The 22,808-nt window shown below is 35.2% G+C and overlaps 2 protein-coding genes across 7 annotated transcripts; one reads left to right on the top strand and one right to left on the bottom strand.

Annotated features, from left to right (window-relative positions):
• Nucleotides 1-1,428: 1,428 nt before the first annotated feature.
• Nucleotides 1,429-5,420, top strand: LOC111497787 (delta(24)-sterol reductase-like). 5 transcript variants are annotated; one of them, XM_023148731.1, is made up of 3 exons: nt 1,429-1,587; nt 2,845-4,118; nt 4,643-5,095. In XM_023148731.1, the coding sequence occupies exons 2-3, from the start codon at nt 2,871-2,873 to the stop codon at nt 5,093-5,095; spliced, it is 1,701 nt and encodes a 566-aa protein (XP_023004499.1). In that variant the 5' UTR covers nt 1,429-1,587; nt 2,845-2,870. The 5 variants fall into 5 exon arrangements, with proteins under 5 accessions (XP_023004499.1, XP_023004502.1, XP_023004500.1 ...); XM_023148734.1 differs by lacking the exon at nt 1,429-1,587 and adding an exon at nt 2,042-2,061; XM_023148732.1 differs by lacking the exon at nt 1,429-1,587 and adding an exon at nt 2,117-2,219 and having other exon boundaries at nt 2,844-4,118.
• A 5,509-nt stretch (nt 5,421-10,929) lies between these two features.
• LOC111497752 lies at nt 10,930-22,147 on the bottom strand. 2 transcript variants are annotated; one of them, XM_023148676.1, is made up of 25 exons: nt 21,820-22,147; nt 20,955-21,561; nt 20,736-20,860; nt 20,548-20,642; nt 20,208-20,441; nt 19,986-20,076; nt 19,485-19,536; nt 18,562-18,627; nt 16,131-16,282; nt 15,944-16,014; nt 15,500-15,694; nt 15,375-15,413; nt 15,128-15,235; nt 14,597-14,686; nt 14,379-14,454; nt 13,837-13,933; nt 13,682-13,751; nt 13,428-13,604; nt 13,207-13,329; nt 12,923-13,006; nt 12,550-12,734; nt 12,326-12,464; nt 12,171-12,230; nt 11,958-12,029; nt 10,930-11,379 (listed from the first exon to the last, which is right to left on the bottom strand). In XM_023148676.1, exons 2-25 carry the CDS (start codon nt 21,533-21,535, stop codon nt 11,266-11,268), a joined length of 3,096 nt encoding a protein of 1,031 aa, XP_023004444.1. In that variant the 5' UTR covers nt 21,536-21,561; nt 21,820-22,147; the 3' UTR covers nt 10,930-11,265. The 2 variants fall into 2 exon arrangements, with proteins under 2 accessions (XP_023004444.1, XP_023004445.1); XM_023148677.1 differs by lacking the exon at nt 18,562-18,627.
• Nucleotides 22,148-22,808: the final 661 nt, after the last annotated feature.

Genomic DNA, 22,808 nt, shown 5'->3' with positions numbered 1-22,808 from the left:
GTATTGATAGGTAACATCAGAGTTGAATGATGCACATGCCTGCTTACTTTCTGAAAAGCTTTCTTTTAATTTCATTTTAGTCCCTCCATTATTCAAATATTTCATTCTAGTCCTTCATTTTTTTTTAATTATTCTTGCGCTATTCAACTTATTTAAAACTTATCATTAAATTTATTACTTTTTATAAATAAATAAATAAATAATCAATGCTACATTTATTGAGTAATATTATATTCTGAAGAAAATGGATTACTAATTCAAATAGTTTATATTATTTTTTTTCAAAAAGTAAATAATTAATTTTGACTTTTTTTCTTTATTGAAAATTTTGGAGGTTTGTTGGATTTTTGTCGTATTTGTTGATTATTGCCAAAATTTTAAAAATAAAAAAATGCAAAAACTATTTTAGTCATTTATTTATACATTTACTTTTTATAGAATTTTGTACATCAATTCCTGTATTTTTCAGAACTTTATTTATTTATTTTTTTTTTTAATTTCCTTTTGAATTTTGAATATATTGTTCTCCAAATATTACACTCAGAATTGAAAAAAAAAGTAAGAAATATTATCGATGTATTTGAATTTTTTTTTTTTTTCCGATTTGGGTAAAGCTGGCTCTCTCCTTCCCCTAGACCGTAAGATAAGCACCTTAGTAGTTTAGAACCGAAGGTGCGAAGTTGAATGAATCTCTAGACGCATCTCAATTTCACAGAAGTAGTCATTTCAACAGTCTTCTTCAACGTGTCGCACTCACAAGGGACTGCCAGTGATATACTGCATGAAGGTGGGGACGCCACTTGGAGATGCTGTATGCTCCAAGGGTTGCGTTGTTCGTGAGTTGAGTTTAGAATGTCACGAGACCCAACTTTTTATTATGTCTTATGGAGACCCGAGCATATTTGTGGAGAAACACTCTTTCAATCAATTATTCATACATAGAGCTGTTTATTTTTATTATTTTTATTCGGACAAAAATATAATATTTAAATTAATATGTAGCATTAATAAATTAATAAAAATATAATATTTTGAAACATAAACATTAAATGAAAAATAAAGTTAAAATTCAAACGTGAAAATATTATATTTTGAAATCTATATCAAAGATGAATGATTATATATATATATATTATTTTATATAATTCAATAAATAAATAAATAAATAAATAAGCTTGTATTTAACTTTTTTTTAATCTCAATTTTTATCCTGAAAAGATTTAAACCAATAAAATTGTGCCACATCATAAATTTTAAAATATTTGTGGTTTATCTAAATTAAAATTAAAACATTTTAAGCATGGACATTGGGACCCACAAAAACTGTTGAATTTTGTTTATTAATTTTTTTAAAAAAGTAAAATTTCGCTTTTTTCTATATTTATTTATTTATTTATTTAAAATTCACAGAGGTTAATGGGAAGATGATTAATAAGGAACAGGTGCAGTCATAATTCAATAGGGACAGAGAGAGAGAGAGAGAGAGATGAAGAGCGCGCCAATAAAACGTCTGTCCCTCTAATCGCTCTCTTCCTTCACTCTTCCGCCGTCGTTCATCTCCCGTCGCCATTGCCGTCGCAGCTTCTGGTAGTGTTCTTACTTCAGCCGTGAAACTCATGATCCTCTGTAATCCGAACATTTTTTTCTTCTATTTTTTAGTTTCTGCTCTTGCATTTCTAAAACTTCATCTCTCTCTACTCTTTAAAAAGTATGATGTTATTACTTCTAGGAGTCATCATTTCCATCTTGTACCTTATTTTCTCTTTTTTTTTTTTTTTTTTTTTTTTTTTTTTTTTTTTTTTTTTTTTTTTTTTTTTTTTTTTTTTTTTTTTTTTTTTTTTTTTTTTTTTTTTTTTTTTCTGTAAACGAACAGCGCGATTTTTTTTTATTGAAGTTGTGCGTTTTGGACTTTTATTCACTAAAAAACGGAAGAGAAACTTGTATGATTATTATTTCATGAATTTTTTACTGTTGAAGCATCGATCTGCCTTGGATTTCTTTCACTTGTTTTGTTTCTTTCCGTTTGAAGTGGAATTATAATTGAGGATCAGAGTTCATTAGGTTTGATTGTTGGTTTTATTTTGTATAATTTTGCTTCTGACCTACTCTTACTTCGATTTTCATCTTCATTCTCCGTTTGCAACTTTTTTTTCTCGGCTTTTACATACGCCTTTACGCTTTGATTTCTTTGTTCCTCTGTTTCACATTTATTCCTCGCCGTAACCTCTCACCTTCTTCGCCCAAACTGCTGCCGAATGCTGATGCAACATTTTAATCCTTCATTTTCGTGTTTGTGAATGAGTGATCTTAGTGCTGCTCTCTGTTTTTCCTCTGTTTGGTTGCTGAGAAATTGAGTGAGAATCCACTCCTCTAATTTTATATTTTATTCTTTTATCTAAGCCAGCTACCGTTGCACGAGGAATTTAGTTTCATTCCTTAATTTTTTTTTTTTTTCTCTCTGAGCAAAAAAAATATTAGGTTGATTGTATCTACTCTTGAAATAATTGCTTCAAACGCCTGCATAAATAAGTTTTTGTGTCTGATGAATCATAAATAAGTTTTTGTGTCTGATGAATCATAAATAAGTTCTTGTTTCTGATGAATGAACATGATATTCGGTTAAATAGACTATATGGGCTTTCTTTCCTCTAAAATGCTGAAATGCATTTGCACATTCCTTTTGTTTCTGTTTTTTTCAATGTCACTTAATAAACCCTCTTTTTCTTTTCTCGGTAGTGGCGTATAATCTTTTTATTGAGGCCATTCTTGATGAAACTTCACTCTCGATTTGAAAATGTGAGATATTTTTGCAACCATTTTGACCATTTGTCTTCATTGTTACAGCATTGAAGGCATAATCGTGTAGCACAATGTCAGATTTAGAGGTTCCTTTGCGTCCAAAGAGGAAGAAGGTCTGGGTGGACTACTTTGTGAAATTCCGATGGATTTTAGTTATTTTTGTTGTCCTTCCTATATCATTCTGCCTATACTTCTTTACATATCTTGGAGATGTCAGATCTGCCTGGAAATCATACAAGAAACGCCAAAAGGAACATGATGAAAATGTCGAGAAAGTTGTAAAGCGCCTTAAACAGAGGAACCCAGCAAAGGATGGACTTGTTTGCACAGCTCGAAAACCATGGATTGCTGTTGGAATGCGAAATGTTGACTATAAAAGAGCACGCCATTTTGAGGTTGATTTATCAGCTTTTCGGAACATTTTGGATATTGACCAAGAGAAAATGATTGCCAAAGTTGAGCCCCTTGTGAACATGGGACAAATCAGTAGAGCCACTGTTCCACTCAATCTTTCTCTTGCTGTAGTTGCTGAACTTGATGATCTTACTGTTGGAGGACTCATCAATGGCTATGGGATTGAAGGAAGCTCCCATCTCTATGGCTTGTTCTCGGACACTGTTGTGGCTTACGAGGTTGTTCTAGCTGATGGCCAGGTTGTTAGAGCTACTAAAGATAATGAGTACTCAGATCTTTTCTATGCGATCCCATGGTCCCAAGGAACAATTGGCCTTCTTGTTGCTGCTGAGATTAAGCTTATACCAATTAAGGAGTATATGAAAGTTACATATAAACCTTTTAGAGGGACTTTAAGAGAGATAGGACAAGCTTATATGGATTCTCTTGCACCTAGAGATGGAGATCAAGATAACCCAGAAAAGGTTCCTGACTTTGTTGAAACTATGATTTACACTCCTTCTGAAGCTGTTGTCATGACAGGTAGATATGCCTCCAAAGTAGAGGCCAAGAGAAAGGGAAATGTGATCAATCAAATTGGATGGTGGTTCAAACCCTGGTTCTATCAGCATGCATCTACAGCACTCAAGAAAGGGGAGTTTGTGGAATATATTCCTACAAGGGATTATTATCATAGGCACACAAGGTCTTTGTATTGGGAGGGTAAGCTTATTCTTCCATTTGCAGATCAATGGTGGTTCAGATTTTTATTTGGATGGATGATGCCTCCCAAAGTTTCTCTGCTCAAAGCTACTCAAGGTGAAGCTATCAGGAATTATTATCATGAAATGCATGTTATTCAAGATATGCTTGTTCCTCTTTACAAGGTTCCGGATGCTTTGGAGTGGGCTCATCGTGAGTTGGAGGTACTGTTATTCATCTTAAACGTCCATATTTAATCATTGAACGTTGAACATTGGTCCTAAACTTTAAGTTTTGTGCAAGTTTTTGAACTTCAAAGTTATCCAATACCATCAAATGCTCAACTTTGTGTTTTAAAATACAAATCCTTTGTCATACATGTGATTTGTCTAGTAGGATAGAATCTATAAAATTTTAAAAATATCTAGCATGTTAGAGAACTAAAAATATAGGACTTTATTATTTAGAATTTAGTGACCGTGTAGTCATGACTATAAAAGTTTAGAGCTCTATTAGACACATTTTTTAAATATAAAGATCTATTAAACATGACTTTAAATTTAATTCATTAAACTTAGTAATTTTTTTGGAAGTAAGATTCAACTTGTGATATAAGGGACAAAAATTTATTTGTATTTACTAGAGGTGGGTATAGGCAAGTGGCTGATGAGTCTTATCAGAGGTGGATTTCAGTTGAAGTATCCAGATTTGGTTAACAACAGCAATTTGTTGGTGTGGTCTTGCACAGGTTTACCCCGTTTGGCTCTGCCCACACAGACTCTTCAAACTTCCAGTCAAAACCATGATATATCCTGAACCAGGATTCGAGTTACATCGTCGACAAGGAGACACGCATTACGCTCAAATGTACACAGATGTTGGGCTGTACTATGCACCAGGCCCTATCCTGAGGGGTGAAATTTTCGATGGCGCGGAGGCTGTTCGTAGAATGGAGAAATGGCTTCTGGAAAACCATGGATTCCAGGCTCTATATGCAGTTTCAGAACTGAATGAGAAAGATTTCTGGAGGATGTTTGATGCGGAACACTATGAGCAATGCAGGAAGAAATATGGCGCTGTAGGAACATTTATGACAGTGTATTACAAGTCCAAGAAAGGTCGGAAAACTGAGAAGGAAGTGAAGGAAGCCGAACAAGCTCATCTTGAAACTACTTATGCTGAACTGGAACAACCCAATTAAATCAACTTCCAGCTTGAAATATCTGGTGGGTTTTCTTATTTAATCCTCTTTTATTTTCCTGTTGACATTTTTTTTCCTTTTTAGAACTTTGAATGATGCTTTTGTAGTTTTTTTTTTTCATGTCTGATCTGATCTGATCTGCGTTGCCTGTCTGACCCGCCTAGGTTGATTTGAAATTTGAAAATTGTTGTAGTTTGAACAGCCGAACTAGATGGATTATCATCAGAGTTTGTCTTTGATGCTTTGTTTTATGAAATAGATGAGATGTTGATGAGGTGAATAGTGTTTGATGAAGATTTGTAATAAAGATGCTGATCTTCATGGATATGTTAGGAAAGGAATTTATGGATGGATACCTTAGAAATTTAAAAAGCTTGAAATAAATGAAGTGTATTATTAGTAGTATTTATGGCTGTGGAGATTTGATAAATCTTTATAGGCATAATTGAGAGAAAAAAACGGTCATTGTCGATTGATGTCTCACTTGAATGACCATCTTTAGCTAAAGTTTGGGACAAATGTCTTAGTGTTTTTTCCTTTTTGGATAAATTATGAGTCTGATCTGATCTGAGAAAAATTCAGCAACCAACCACTACCACCAAAAATTGCTAACAAAATTGTATCATTAGAATATTTGCTAAAACCACGCTACATATAAGAGTTCTCTATTTATAATCAAATATGTCAAATATTTGCCTATAATAAAAATAATAAATATGATATATACGGTAAACTTTAATTTAGTATTAAATATTCTTAACAACCAAATTCCTTGCCCAATCGTCTTCCAGCTTCAGCAGTTGGATTCATCATTGCTTCATCTACGTTGGTCGTGGGTCGAGTAACTCGTGTAAATGTTTGTTGAATCCACCACAGCTAAATGGTGGTGGTGAAAGTTCTCTAAATATGATAAATTACAAATAATAAAAGAAAAAAATAATAAATGAATACAATATATTTGCCTTTAATAAAAGGAAAAATATGTTAAGCCTGATAAGGCAAATATCTAGTTCAACATGTGTGCCTTATAATGAACGGTCAACTATCCTTAACACTCCCCACAAGTTAAGTGTCGGATTTGAACGAACGTGAAACTTGGATCTGAAAAATTCAAAGAGAGGTCGAGAAATGTTTTTTGTCAAGATGTCAGAATTTGGAGATGAGAGGGTACATATTGTGTGCGAAGTTTGCCAACGATAACAAGTTCTCGAAGGAAATGATAATCTAGTTCAAAATGTTTGGCCCGCTTGTGAGAAACGAGATTAGAGATAAAAAAAAAATAGCACTTTTGTTGTCACATAAGAGTAGAGGCTGCTGTGAAATAGAGACTTTGAGGTCATGCAATAAATGCGTAACCCAAAGAAGTTCAGCAGCAGTTGTGGCAAGAGCACGATACTCAAATTCACAGCTGGAGTGTGAGATAGTAGGTTGTTTTTTGGCACTCCAAGAAACGAGATTGTTACCAAGATAAATAGAATAGCCGGATATAGAACGACGGGTATTGAGACAACCAGCCCAGTCAGCATCTGAATAAGCGACTAGCGTACTAGGAACAGTGGATGGACGAAAGGTAAGACCAAAGTGGAGTGTTCCTTTGACATAACGAAGAATACGTTTGACAGCAAGAAAGTGATCTGCAGTAGGGGCATGCAAGAATTGACAGACAAAATTGACAGCATAGGCAATATCTGGACGCGTAATAGTCAAGTACTGAAGGGCGCCAACAAGAGATCTATAGAGAGTAGTATCAGAGAAAGGAGAACCATCAGCAGTCAGGTGTTGAGAAACAACCATGAGAGTGGACTAGTTTGCTATCGAGCAACTGAGCACGAGTAAGAATATCTCGAGCATATTTTAATTGACTAATAAAGAGACCATCAGGAGTGGGTGAGACTTCAAGACCAAGAAAATAACTGAGAGAACCCAAATCTTTGGTAGCAAACTCAGAATGAAGCTTGCGAGTAATGCTGTCAATAAGAGATGAGTTGTTGCCGATAACAATAATGTCATCAACATAAAGAAGCAAATAGATAAGGTTAGATTGCTGATGAAAGACAAAAAGGGACATGTCAGCGCGACTGCAAGAAAAACCAAGTGTGAGAAAAAATGAGCTAAAATGCTGAAACCAGGCACGAGGAGCTTGCTTTAAGCTATAGAGGGCTTTCTTTAATAGACAAACATGAGTGGGAAATCGAGGATCAATATACCCAGGAGGTTGTTTTATATGAACACGTTCAATAAGAGTTCCATTGAGAAAAGCATTCTTGACATCAAGTTGTCGAAGAGGCCATTTATTTGTGACTGCAATAGAGAGCACAACACGGATAGTGGTAGCTTTGACAACCGGACTGAAAGTGTCAGTGTAGTCAAGACCAGGAACCTGAGTATAACCTTTGGCAACAAGACGAGCCTTGAAACGCTCGACGGATCCATCAGAAAAATATTTAATACGAAACACCCATTTAGAGCCCACGATGTTGGTGTTGGCAGGGCGAGGAACCAAAGTACAAGTATCATTTTGTTGTAACGCTCGACTTTCTTCATCCATAGCAGCCACCCAAGCAGGATTCTTAGCCGCAGATTTGAATCCTTTTGGCTTAGTGGATGCAAAAAGAGCAGAAATAAGTCTAGAAGAGCCCAAAATACCAAGATTTGCTAGATGACGAATCTTGAATATACCATCCTTGGCTCGTGTGATCATAGGATGAGTGCCCAAAGAAGAGGAATCAAGAGTAAGTTCAATAGAAGTCGAATTAGAAGTCGAGGGTGACAAAGTGAAACCTGCAAAATAAGTATCAACCTGCACAGACTCATCCACAAGGTCAGAACAAATATCACACGGGGATGAACTGGATCGAGGAATGTGCGATGATGAAGTGGTAGGGGGGATGAATCAATATGATAAAGATGTGGTTCTAAGAAATTTTAAATAGGAATAAAGGAAAGATGTTGGGCATGGGAGCTAGGGATAGCAGGAAAGTGAGTTTCATCAAATCGAGCATGGCGGGTGATATATAGCTTAGTGGTGGTGGGATCAAGACAGCAGAACCCTTTATGAGTAGGACTATAACCCAAAAAAATACAAAGAATGCTACAGGGAGAAAGCTTGTTAGGCATATAATCACGCAGATAAGGATAAACACGACAACCAAAGGGATGAAAATTGTCATAATGTGGAGCGTAGCCATAAAGGAGTTCAAAGGGTGACTTACCTCCAAGAAGTGGAGTAGGCAACCGGTTGATAATATAAGTCGCAGTGCTGAAGGCGTCAACCCAAAAACGAGGAGAAAGATGAGAGTGAAAGAGAAGGGTCAAGTCAGTCTCAGTCACATGACGATGTTTTCTCTCAGCACGACCATTTTGAGCAGGTGTATATGGACAAGAGAGTTGATGGTGGATGCAAGAATTACGTAAATGAGTTTTGAAACAAGTGCTAGTAAATTCGATACCTCCATCACTTTGAAATACCTTAATACAAGAAAAATATTGATTTTTCACAAATTTTTGAAATTGAAGAAAAATATCAAATAAATCAGATTTAAATTTTAAAGGGTAAAGAAGTGAATCGAGAATAATTATTAATAAAAATAACATAATAAAGAAAACCCGAATTTGATTTGACGGGAGAAGGATCCTAAGGATCATAATGAATAAGATCTAACACATGAGACGACCTACGTTCATTGCGAGAATAAGGAAATCGATGACTTTTCGCAAGTTGACAAATATTACATAATGATGGAGAAGGCAATAAAGACATAAAGAAAGATGACATTTTCTATTTAAAAAAGAAATAACACAATGATTCACATGACCTAGACGAGCATGCCATAAATCATATGAAGCATGTAAAGATTTGTTTCTAAGGACCGAAATAAAAGCAGAGTTGCCGCGCTCTAGCACATATAGCCCTCCATCTCTTTTACCGGTTGCCACCACCCTTCCTGTTTGACAATTCTGGATAGTAATAAGATTATTAGTGAATGTAACGGAGAGAGAAAATCAGACGTTAATTTACTTATGGAAAGAAGATTTGTAGTGAGGTAAGGGACAACCAAGACATCTAATAAGTGAATATTTGGAACAGAAGAAAGAGTATCGGTGTGGGTAATGGGTAGGGATGCACCGTTTCCTACGATCACAGAGTCCTTACCCGTGTAATTTTTAGACTGATCCAAAATAGATGGGTCGGCAGTCATATGGGCCGAAGCCTTAGTGTCCAGAAACCAATCAGCAGCATCGGGTCCAGCAATAGAACATGACGTGTTAAAGGCTTCAGCAAGGTGAGCATGAGAAGAATCAAGTCGAACATACCGTTGGTTGCAGCGGTCAGCATAATGGCCCTCTTTGCGGCATATTAGGCAGTGAGGTGGTCGACGACCCTGACCTGAGTGGGTTCGTTCTTGATTGGAAGAGTTGTTTTTGTGAGAATAAGAACGACCTCGCTGGTTGCTAAAGGAAGCATGGTGGTTTCCATGGGTGCGACCACGATTAGTGGCTGTGAATGCTGTAGGAGTGGAGTCAGAGGACTCAAGGGAACGCTGGAACAACTCAAAACTTTCAACTTTAGAAATTAAATCTACAAACATGGGATAAGGGTAAGAGCCATCTGAGCAGTAGAAAAAATTGAAAATTCGGTGCCGAGTCCACGAAGGAACCAGTGCACTTTATCAATGTCTTCGATGGGTCTGCCAATGGCATGAAGTTGGTCACAAATTTTTTTGAAGACACAGGCATACTCAGCAACAGGTTTGGTGCCACGCTTCATCAACTGCAAGTCATCCTTGAGTCTCAATTCATGAGCTTTCGAATGATGGCTGAACGCAGTTTCCATGCAAGCCAAACATCACATGCAGTAGAGAGACCAACGACAACAACCATGGCTTCCTCAGTGAGAGAGGAGAGTAGGAGACAGAGAAGTCGTTGATCGGCTGCTCTCCACGCCAAATATTTGGGGTTGAATGTTGAAGAGATTTCTGGTTCAAAGCGAGGAGGTGGAACCATAGTTTCATCAACATAGCCCAGCATGTCTTGACTCTCAAAGAGAGGGAGAAGTTGGCTTTTCCAAAGAAAATAATTAGAGGAAGAACGGTGATAATATGAATTAGAGTATTGAAAGGAAGAAGATGATGAGAGGATTCGGAAGCCATAGAGAAGAAAGGATTAGGGTTGTTAAACTCGGGCTCTGATACCATGTAAGTGTTTGTGAAAAATAAAATCTTCATAAGCTTCGCACTCTAAGGCGAAACTTTTAAAAGTAGAGTTGTACAACTCATATGATTAATAAAATAAAAAAAAATAAAATTAATAAAATAGACAGATCAATTAAATTAAACTTCTAATCTTTAAAAAAAAATATAAGCATTGGAATAATTTTTTCGTAGAACAAGATATTTCCATTTGGAAGATGCAATTTGTTTTTTTCATAGAACAAGATATTTGGAGTTTATTACAAGAAAAAATACAAACTTTTTTTGGTTAGTTGTTCAAATTGTAGTTTATTAAGTGAAATTTGGAGTAAGAGGGATATATATATATATATATATATAAACTACAGAATTGGACAGAATATAACGCATATCGACGAATAATTACGGTAATTATATTGTAATAAAATTTAAAATTTAACTTTAGTCCACATAGATAATAAACTCAAAAATTAACTGCGCTTAGCTTCTTTAATATTTTTAAAATTCAATCAAATATAAAAATTTCAGTCGATTAATAATTCAAAATTTCCCGGACAATGCAACTTCAATCTAATATCTCCGATATATGAGTCTTAACAAATTGAGTTAGGCTCGAGAGGTAATTTCAACTACACGATAAACCGATTTGAAATGGGTCTTTCAAACAAACCCAAACCACTAACAAGTTAAAATGCTTACTACGATCGAAGAAAATATACGAAGTTTGAACTTATGTAACAAAATCATGGTTAAAAGAAATAAATAACTTAATTAAAAATAAAAAGAAATTCTGGTTTTCTATAGAAATATGTTACAGGAAGAAAACTTGGGAAACAATGAAAGCTAAGATTCTGAACAACTGATGAAGCCTATCTCTATTGGGGACTCAAAAAAGGATGGGAAGTGTTCCCGTTAGGAATATAAAGTGAGCTTTCTTTATTCCTCTTCTATTTCCTTCCTACTTTAATAAAATGTGTTACCTTAGTTTCCAAACCCGAAGGGCGATTTCCTCCGGCTACCGCCTTCCCCATACTGCTCGTTCCATTTTCTTAATTCATTCATGCTCGTGGCGTCGAAGGCAACCGATGGTCCGACCTGTTCGTATCAGAACAGAGTGTTTTTATGTTATTGCAGAGAGCAGAAGCTATTAAAGAGATGGATAATACATGCACATTAAGAACTTGAAGAGATGGAATCAAGAAGGGATTGGGGGTTGTTGAAAATCTGAAAATGGATTTTTTATTTCATGAAACTCATGTTCCTAATTACTTTCTGAAATTAGTTTATGGAAGGCAAGAGAATAGAGAAACAACGACATCGGTTCGGCAATGATTTTAGCTGAAAACCGAGTTGCTTACACACCACCATGTCAGATGTAGTGTGCGATCCCAACACTGGTCCTAAAGGGGGTGGATTCTAAGATCCCACATCGATTAAAGAGGGGAACGAGTGTCAATGAAGACACCAGGCCCCGAAGAGGGATGGATTTTGAGATCCCACATCGGTTGGAGAGGAGAACAAAACCCGAAAGGGAAAAAGTCTAAAGAGGACAATTCATGAAATGGGAGATTCACGCAAAACTATCTCAGTAAAATTCATGAAATGCTTGAAGCCTGCTTCAATCAAATAGAGATTTGAAGAAACTTTTAAATGGTTGAATTCTGAGTATATACCTTGGCTTTCGACTGAATAAAGTCATCAAGATTAAGCGGCCTCAATGGAGTAGCACTGTCACTTTGGGCACCCTGAAGTGCAAGTACAAGACAAACTCAACACAGCAATTTGTAAAAACCAAGGCATCAAAACCAACGCCAATCTTGAGAGTTGAAGAACCCAAATCGAGTAAATTAGTCTAGCAGCAAGCATAAAGTAGCATAGGATTTTACCCGATTTTCTTCTTCTAAAAGTTCTTGGACAGGTCTATAAGCTGCAGCAATACAAAGATTCTGCAAATTAAAAGAATAACGTTTGGAGAGGTTTAGGAATTTCAAGTTTTCGATTAACAACCCGGTTTCTTTTAACGCTATAGTATCAGTGTTACCTTCAAATCACTGCCAGAGTACCCCTCTGTTGCATTTGCAAGTTCATCAAACTGGAAATCAGGAACTACATTTTCTTGTGCAAGAAATATTTTAAGAATCTTCATACGATTTGCAGCATCTGGTAGGTCTACGTATATCCTAATGAATAACAAGCAATTAAATTGACATATCGATTGCAGTCCTCCCATTCAGTTGTCCCTTACCGAAGAACATCAAAGCATACCTTCTGGGTAGTCTTCGAATGACGGCGTCATCCAGGTCAAATGGTCGATTTGTTGCACCAAGGATGAGAATTCGTTGGCTGTCCTTTGTCCGCAACCCGTCCCATGCTGCCATAAACTCGTTTCTCATTCTTCTCGTAGCTTCATGCTCAAAAGCACCGCCACGAGCACCAAGTAAACTGTCAACCTGGAATAACAAATTGGGGAACATTTGACTCAAAAAAAGAAGTGGAAAATAAAGCCAAGTGCCAAGTTGAATCACACTTGAAACAGAACACGAAAAATGCAAAACCAAAAAAAGAAAGCTGAAATATAAAATTTGATTTTCTATATAATATCCCAAATAAAGTACATATCTATATTGCTATAACTCACCTCATCAACAAAAATAATGACAGGAGCTAGTTTACTGGCAAAGGAGAAAAGGGCCTTTGTAAGCTTTTCAGCATCACCAAACCACTGTTTGCAGAACAAGAAAAACCCAGTGACATTCAGAGAACATAACACAATTTAGAACAGCCTCCTCCAAAAAATTAACAGTCATGTAGATCTCACAGGCAATGTTTCCATGGCACCATTCGTGTGTTATTCAAACCGGTTTTTCTCAAACAGGACAACCTTAAATCCACACAAATATATCTCTAGTATCCTAAGCTTACCTTAGATGTAAGTGTTGATCCGGTTATACTGATGAAGTTTGCACCTGCTTCAGTAGCAAGTGCCTTGGCAAGAAGAGTTTTCCCAGTTCCAGGAGGCCCAAAAAGTAATATTCCTTTACAAGGCTGATAATTTTTTTATAAAGTTAAAAGATTTGACTCTCCATATAATAACTTCTATTTTGAAATGTATATCAAACAGAGACAGGAGAAAAGCCACATACCCGCAACAAATTCCCACGAGAGAAAAGTTCGGGCCTTCTCATTGGAAGAATTACTAGTTCATTAAGTGCTTTTTTCACATCTTCTAGGGCACCTATATCTTCAAACTTCACACCAATCTCACCAGATGGCACCACGGCTGAAACGAAGTTGCTCTCATACTCGTCCTTTGCAAGGTTCTGTCGCATGTAAATTAATATGTAAAGAAATGTAAAATGTGTTCCACAATCAACTTTCTAAATAGTTGGCAGCATACCTTCAAACCTTGAGAGGGTTTAAAAGTAGTTGTTTCTTGATCCTTTAACCTCATGATTGCTATCTCGAGGCTTTGCAAAAGAAACAATAGTAATTAGACCAGTGTTGCACACCCATCAAAATCTTAATCTATGCATAAAAAAGTAGAATCAAGACCTTTCGCGTGGCAGCTGTAAGTGATCCCCTTTTATGCTTGGAAGCTGGCAAGACGATAGGTAATGATTCTTAGCCCACCCAACAACCTTTTCAGCACCTGCTATCATCAAAATGTCCGAGCTTGATCTCAAGCCATCAAGATATAAAAATGCAATAAATGAACAAATATGAAAGAACTATTAACTCAAACCAATCAAAATATCCTAAATGTGAATTTGTTCATATCAAATACTTCCAGTTCTACATATAAACATTTGGAATTCTAAATGCAGTGTAGAAAACGAGAAAAACGAATTACTCTTCCATGTACCAATTTATTAGTGATCCTCACCTAATCATACGCCAAAACCTTGTAAACCACAACCTAAAATTTGCAACAGATGAAGAGATGACCAATTGCTAGAATGAAAAAAAGGTTTGAAAGGTAGAATGTAAAGCGATGCGGTGTTTCTATTCCACAATACTCCAATATCAGAGGATATGATTATGGTGATCTGTTTAGAATGCAGGAAATTGAAATTTTAATTAGAGCTGTATCTTACTCTTTTTGGTCAATATTACTCCATCAGTTATTACATGCAACAGATCCAAACAAGACAGCTCATTTTCCTCGAGAACCTGCAACATAATTTTATTTGCAAGTCGAATTGGACAATTAGGAGTATGGAACATATTAATCTCAATCTTCTAGAAACAAAAATATCAGTGAAGGAAATTTCCTAGAAGTAACTTGCACCATTAAAGGCCATGCATTTCCCACCTTATGTAATTCATTTAAATTACTCCGAGAAATGACAATTCTTCTGTCCTCTTCGAGTTGTTTATTAAATGTTCTAAGGACTTCTTCTTCCTGTACGAAGAATGAAAGAGAGGTTACATAAAAGCCACTGAAAATATAAAGATCAATGAAAACAACTTGCATAGAAAAGCAATTTTCTTTTATCTTCAAGGTTTTTAATTTCCAAAAATAATGTTGAAAACATTCTGCCAGGTAAATTATTTGAGTCACAAAAAGCACTAATGTCAGGTCAAAATTGCATAAATGCCACAAGTTAAGGTCATAATTAATTTATCTACGATTATTATTTCTCTGTTAACTCCACATCACAGACAGAAATCACAGATGAGCCCTCATATTCAACTTTTTAAGTAACACATAGAACAGTTAAAAAAAAACTACGAAAGAATTAAATATAAATAGCAAGACAAAGGGGAGATATAAAGTGCTCTTATTTATTATAAAGAAAAAGTACGCAACGAGGACATTGAAAAATATTACAATTCCAGTTACCTTGGGAGGATACAAACACAAAACGTTAGTGAAGAGCTTATATATGTTGCCATCTTCAGACCTCTTTGTTGTCTTAAGCCCCTCCGTAAGACGTTTCAACGATAGTGGCTGAAAAATATAATTATATAGCAATAAATCAGTAAAGGAAGTTTTTTTTTAATAAAAAAAAATTAAACACTATGATAGCCAACCAAGCAACACCAAAAAAAATAAAAAAGTGAAACATCAATAAGTATAAAGACATTACCAACTTGGCAATACGTCCAATGTTTGGAAGAATCATAGTCTGGGGGTGAAAAAAAGAAGAAAATAGGTAAGTGTTGCTTTCAGAAATAGACAGTCTAGGTACTTCGGTAAGAACCCAGAGCTTACAAGTTTTTCTTTCTCCTTTGAGCCCGATTCAATTTTATTCTGTCCGCAAATCAAAACCACAGGACCCGAAATTTTGTCAAAGGTTTCCTCCATCTTCTGAATAAACTCCCCACGGTTGGCCTTGGAAACTGCCCGAGACAACCATTGAGAAGAGTCTGGAAAATAGACAATAATAGGTTGCATTGAATTAACAACCTGCGAAAAAGCAAGCAAATAGCAAATAATAAGTAAATGTCATATCACATTGAATTAACAACCTGCGAAAAAGCAAGAAAATAGCAAATAATAAGTAAATGTCATATCAAAACACGATAAGATCATTTTTCTCATTGTTGCCCATTCCATTTTTATGCCTTCTACCTATAAGTGAATATCTACCTATAAGTGATTATCAAGAAATATCCATGCAAATAAGAAATTTGGAGCTTATCCAAAGATTTGTACCTCAGTTAGAACCTCCATTGCAATAATACAATCTTCGGACTGAGTATCAAGATCATGCTCGATTTCCTTAGCTGTGGAAGAGAGTAAATATTATCATTTTCTTTAACACCCAAAGAGTCTGAGATTCAAAATAGTGCAATTAATCATTATTACAAAACCATTTTATCTACAAAAAAAATGAAATTACCATGTATCCAATAGATTGGAGGTTTTGATGCGGATTTGGAGGATGTCTCATCTTTGTCTCCATCTGGTTTTACATCATGCATATCCAAAATCACAGCAACACGATCTCCATCAACCTCGTAGACTTCCCCACGTTGACCATTTGATAAAGGCCTACAAATACATGAAACATGCTTTCAAATCACGACAACGTCGATTTCATCAAAGTGCTGAAAGAACCCATACACTTCTATATTTTCTTTGCTTCTAATCAGTATCATCGATTAGTTGAACACAAAAGAAAGAAGTCATATAGTAATGTCAGAAGAAGGTGGAGGCCAAAAACATCAAACCACCCATAAGCAATTTCCATGAGCAAAATAACATTCTAGTACTTGAACCAACTAGAAAATGTAGCTGATACTGAAGAGACCACATAATACTGTGATAACTTATTTAATATGAAGAAGGTAATAATGAAAATGACAAGGCTGCTGCTACAACTTGCTAGAAAAAGTAAAATAACAATAAATTAAAAACCTCAAGAAATGAAAGCATAAAGTAACCGTGCAACAAAACCAGCAAAGTATATAAAAAAAGTCAGAACACAATTGCAAATAATCCCAATTATCTAGAAAGAGATTAAGAAAGGGGAATCATAACCAAAACCATTAGCCTGAGCACTCCAGAGGAGAATAGAAAACAAACAAGATCCCTAACATCCACAGAAGACCTACCCACTATTAAACATCCTCTACTCCCTCAAGCCATAGCTCCTAAATGATAACCACGAAGTATTTATCTATGAAAACCTTGACTTGTCCTTGGATAAATGACCATAAAGCATATGGAGGAAAAAACCAGTTACAATGCTTTGGGAAAGCCACCTGACAGTTGGAAGAGGTGCACGTTGGACCAAAACTTGGCCAAAAAAGAGCACAGAAGAAACAAGTAGCAAGCATTGAAGGTATTTACATTTTGAATAGTTTCACTCATATTCATCAATGAATATTCAAACAATTAATAAAAACTTTGGTTATTTAAAGAAACTTACTTGCCAAAGGAATCTGCTCAGACGCATAGACAATAATCTTCCTTAGCAGAAAGATATAAAAGGAAGACTAGTTAGCCCAAACAAGACCAAACTAAAAAGATTCTACCATCTAATGTCACTACAGAAACTTAGCCTGACTATTCCCAGCATAGGGAACAATACTGCTACTCCTCTATTTCCAGTTTGCTAGAACAAATTTTTACCAAAAAAAGGCCATTCATCTCCAAGATTTGGTCTGATTGAAAATCAGAAAATTTTTAGATAAGAACAGGCTTAAAAAAAGGAAAGAGTACTTCTGTCATCTGGACCATAGTTGGAAATAAAGGGATGCTCATCGGTCAACTATATCCTTGAAATGAGAAGTCTCCTAATTCAAGTCAAACAAGAAATAACTTCGCAACTAATCAATAATCATTAAGGTATCTCCTCACAGCCGACTCCCACAGCCAAGTTTCTAGCTCCTTGTACAGAAGACTCACTCATAATTGGGAGAAAATATACACTTTTCCTTGCTTCGATCGAAGAACATATATACTATACTATAGCCAAGTATTCATTTGTACAAAAAGATACATCAAAACTCTAGGCATTTTTATCTAAGAAAAGAGAGCCAAAGCCCAACTTACACACACGTCAACTAATTCTAAAGAAAATTGGTTTGACCTAACAACATGTGGTATAGACAGATTATAAGTTTATTTACATCCTATGTGATGACGACCACCAAGGACCAAAAACATCACCTTGAAAAGAATCTAGGTTTGCTATTTGTCCCTTGACATTGAACCAACCCATGGTAGTTACAATAACTTCTTTGAAAAAAACAAACAAAAAAAAAATTAAAAGCCCCTTCATACAAAAAATAATAATAAATAAAAATAACTTATCCAATTCTTGTGAATGAATTCAAGGAATGGAGCGAAAAAAATGAATAAAAGTGAAGGTTTTGGAAAAACCTAATTGTTTACACAAATTACACTCCTCTAAATAAAGAGCCAATTAACTATAAAATCAAAACACTACTTCCAAAAGGCACTTCTAAAATTTCTTTTTATTTAACATTCCAACCAAGTTTTACGTTTTACATAATAAAGGAATATAATATGAAAACGAGAAAAATAACTGGGCACGGAAATTAAGACCAACATTGAATGCCTGTTTTGAACTACTCAAAAGGGTGCACCATTTTCAATAGGGGGGTGGATTATTCGCATTTCAATCATTTTGAATAGTACCTCACTGTACAACAATGAGTAAAAATTCTATCCTGAACTACAAAATAAAGGTTACAATGTCAGATTTAGTGAACCTATTAAGATAATCATGGCAGATGCATAAAATAGAAATAAAAAATGAGGAAGCTTCAGAATTCTATACATACGGTGACTTACCAACTCACCTGCCACGAATAATGGTATAAGCAATTTTTTGACCTTCGGATGTTGATATCTTCCCCAATGTGATCCTGTGATGCATTTTATTTCTCAAAATCAGGTTCCAAGTTCACATAGGGGAGGAGATCAGCAACTGGGCTTCAGAAGCTAGACCGATTTATATTACTCCCAATAGAATGCTTTTAAGTTGTTCAAATCATCAAGATTGAACCAACAAGCATTCCAGTACTATGGCTATCTAAACCTAGATCTTAGCTATTTACCGAAGCCCCATGAACACCAAACCACATAAATTTAAAAACTATATTCCACACAGAAAAGGCACAAGCATAAACATTTCTGATAAGAGCCACAAGAAATTTCTACTGACAAACATTTCGGAGGAAAAAATAAGAAACTAAGCATATGAACGGTGAATATAATAAGCATGCATAATGATACAGGTTTTGGGGGAGGAATTTGAAGTTCATAGAGCCAATTACACATAATACAAAAACAAACTGCGATTCTCTATCTTTCTTTCTTTTCTTTTTTCTTTTTTTGATAAGATATGATGGAACTTTTATAAAACACAAGGAACACTGGTGTAGATATAGGGAAGAATAATAAAACCAAACTGTAAGGACTAAGGAAATTATAACGGGCGTCTCCAATTGGTTAAAAAATAAATAAAGAAGTGTAAATAACAAAACTTATTGATGGGAACCGCCCAACAACAATCATAAGAACTGAGTCCAAATCCAAACTTCGCTCTGCTCTCTGCTTGAGAAATAAAAGAACCCTCCCATACCTATCTTCTAAATCTCCAAAACAATGCTAGAAGGTCCCATCAATGTCCTATGCATCTCACTGTCTCAACTTCAGAATAATAAAGAATAATATCCTTCAAATCATCAAAATGGTGCCAAAAACAAAGTTAGAAGGTAACCTCTTATCAGCTTCAACATGTATAGAAGGCCCAACATACTTCACTCGATCACCTGGGGTAGAATATAAAAAGTAAAGCAAAAAGAAAAAATAAATAAATGAACACTTAAATGAAAATACATTAGAAGAAAAAAATCTCCTACAGGAGATGAATGCAATATAATCAATTTTCTACTTAGTAAAACACTTTATGACCAAGTTTACAACCAAGAATTTATTGATTATTAAGCAAACTACAACAGCACCAAAGTAATTCCTAAAGAAATATTGACCTTGGAATACAAACTCCCATGATCCCATCACCACAGAAAACATTGTGATCTCATGAAGAAAAATGCAAATTATGCATGTATAAAAACACATACATGCACATACAAATGTATATACAAGAACACAGAGCACATTTAGAGAAAAAACTAAAAGAAATATGATTGTGTTGACTGGGACAGAAAGTTCAGGTAACAGATTCTAAGACTGAAAAAATAATCTACAGCTCTCTTACCTTTCCTTAGTGGTCTGTTTAACTTAACAGAAGTTTCACAAGGCTCGGATTGTGATGACTCAGCCGAATCGTCGGAATCTCCATTGACTCTCTGCCACAAAGTTCAACAACAATCAGAAAATCTGAAAGAAAAAAAAACTAGATGTTCTTCTACACAATGTAAGTTGCTCCAAGAACACGATTTTTCTCTTTTTTCTATCAGAGTAGGATGCATAAGCATACTTTCTCAAATTCTTCAATATTGCATGGAATAAGTTTTTTTAGGGCTGCTTCTGCAGTTGCCTCAACATCAGCTTCGTCAATCTCACTGCAATCTGATTTTGACTCCCCACTGCTTGTCCACTCCTCGTTAGTTGCACTGTTCTCATTCTCATCCTCAGATTCTGAAGCACAATCCTCACCAGATTCTGCTTCATCATCTGATTCGCACTCTGAGGAGCAATCATCACCAAAGTCCTGCACCACAAGTTGGATGGCATAATTACCAAAACTGTTAGATCTATGATTTACTAGAAAACTATCCATGGCTGATTTAAATTGTCTGATTTTCTTCATGTCTTACATAAGGAGCAAGAATGCTGCTATCTAGCACCAGTAAAGGCACTTTTAGATCCCGTGCAAGTGCTCTGACTAACCTCTCACGATAGAGCTCAGTGCCTGCATCAATCAATGAAAGGACATACGGAACTAAGAAGTTCAGTATATAATACTTTCAAATCACACGATAGTTTGAAAATGGACTTTTCTTACCCGGAATGCTTTGAAGTAGTATTCTGCCACTTGAGGAAGTCAAACGAGCACCATACGAGGAAGTGAATTTTTTGTGCTTGAAATGGGAAGCAGCACATTCAACCAACAAACTTTTTGAGTGATCACTAAGAGATCAAGAAAAAATTGTGACGATAATCAAATAATCCAACAGAATAATTGTCAAAAGAAGAACAATAAAATCAAAGTGACGGTGATTACTTTAAGTAATATGGAAAGGTATCCCATGAAACAGTGATTTTCTCCCAAGGAACAATCCTTCTTAAGAACTCGTTTTTAAATCTTTCACGTCTAGTGATGAATGGGGATTGTCTCCTTTTACTCTCCATTGCAAGCTTTTCATTTTTAAGCCATTCCTTTTGATCTTGAAATCCAAGTTCAGCATGAGGATCACAATGCTTTGCATCCTCCCCTATTACTTCTTTCCTGGGCATTCCCTTCCCAAAATCAGCTGTATCTTTTACAGGTATATGTTTACCCTCACTAGCATTCCTTCCATCACCCTCAGAACTATACCGACGTAACTGAACACATCTTAAAAATGAATTTGAAGCATGTTCCAAGCTAGCATGACAATTTAAGTAGTCACCTCGTGTCCCCAAGGAAGGTAATAGACGTCTTGTGATTGAATTATCACGTTCAAACCTACTCCGAGAAAAACTTTTACAATTCAAATATTGACAATAAACACTATCCCGGCCATCGGGCCTGCTTAAATATTTGGATGGCTGAAACACTAAATCCCATCTCTGATTTCTACACTTTATTCTCCTCGCGTACATTGCAACTTTTTCAAACTTCTACCACTCTGCAGTTTCAACAAATACGATCCATCATCCAGGTTAGCTCAATTTCAGGAAAGAACGCAAATTATCATTTACTACCATTAACATCAGAAAAAGAAATCCATCCAAAACATGTTTCAAATATGCAAATTGAGAGGGAGAACATAAGGAAGTAGCACAGCAAAGTATTATCCAAAACACAGCAAACATCAAATACTTAACAGCTAAGCATCAAAAAATCAAAAATCAAAACATTTTGCTGAAAACAGAATAATACTTACACAAACTAGCTTCCACAACTTATTCCAAGAAAAAAAAAAGCTTCAAAGATCCATGAACAGGTACAAGAGAAAGGCAGCTGACATTAAAAAAAAAACCAATCCTATTTTCCCTCCAAAGACTCTGCCCCGGAAAATTCTCAAAGTTAGAATCCTGTGAATCGAAACAATTGAGGATAGATTAAGATAGACAAAATATAAAGCATGGAGAGGCAGCGGAAGCCCTAGATTCGCTCGTGACCGTGGCCGAGAGGGGAAGTAAGAGGAGATGCGAGATAAGCGTGCGACTGTGAGACGGAGAGAGCCATAGATAAACGAAGCCTCGGAAAGAAGGTTTTGTTGTTTTCCTTTTCTTTCTCAGCGTAGACGAAGAGGCGAAAAAAGGGCTTGGCCCAAACTTTCTACTTTCATTTGGGCCGGCCCAACTTCTAACCTAAATAAGGCCCAATGTGAACCTTATTTCCTTTTATTTTCAAGGTTACAAAAAAAACATATTTAAAATTTTCAATTTCATAATTCTATTTCTACAGTAAAAAAATTATTAAAATTAAATATCAATTATTAATATTTATATTTTATATATACATTTGGTCCATTCAATTTATCAATCTACATTTATAAAAAAAAAATTAAAAATAAATAAATCTTAACCTTTTTAAAATAAAGATTAAAATATTATTTCATCAAAATTTAAGCCTATATTTTTATTTTATTTTTTTATTTACATTCATCTCATTTAAAATTTTATTAGTGTACTTTATGTTGGGTGAGAATTTATTAGAGGTTTGTAGTGTTTTCTTTTTTATGTGAAAATACAATTTAATATTTAATTTCAGTTAAACTATTTTTTATAATTATTTCGTTTTATATTCTTTTTAGTTTTCGACTTAAAAAAACATAATTGTTTTTGATAACCAGCTAAATAAAAGTTATTTTTTAAGGTTTTAACCATTTTTATTTCATTCTCACTTAAAAATATATTTTTAAAATTA

The sequence above is a fragment of the Cucurbita maxima genome, unplaced genomic scaffold (genome assembly GCF_002738345.1).
Source record: "Cucurbita maxima cultivar Rimu unplaced genomic scaffold, Cmax_1.0 Cma_Scf00024, whole genome shotgun sequence".
NCBI lineage: Eukaryota > Viridiplantae > Streptophyta > Magnoliopsida > Cucurbitales > Cucurbitaceae > Cucurbita > Cucurbita maxima.
This window is presented reverse-complemented; position numbering and strand designations above follow the sequence as displayed.

What these genes read in the sequence shown, in the direction of transcription:
- LOC111497787 (XM_023148735.1), top strand. Translation starts at nt 2,871, where the DNA reads ATGTCAGATTTAGAGGTTCCTTTGCGTCCAAAGAGGAAGAAGGTCTGG. An exon ending in GGGCTCATCGTGAGTTGGAG is followed by an intron (nt 4,119 to 4,642) that starts GTACTGTTATTC and finishes GGTCTTGCACAG; the next exon opens with GTTTACCCCGTTTGGCTCTG.
- LOC111497752 (XM_023148676.1), bottom strand. Translation starts at nt 21,535, where the DNA reads ATGTACGCGAGGAGAATAAAGTGTAGAAATCAGAGATGGGATTTAGTG. An exon ending in CAAAGGAGAAAGAAAAACTT is followed by an intron (nt 15,414 to 15,499) that starts GTAAGCTCTGGG and finishes TTTCACCCCCAG; the next exon opens with ACTATGATTCTTCCAAACAT. An exon ending in TGTGTTTGTATCCTCCCAAG is followed by an intron (nt 14,687 to 15,127) that starts GTAACTGGAATT and finishes TTCTTCGTACAG; the next exon opens with GAAGAAGAAGTCCTTAGAAC.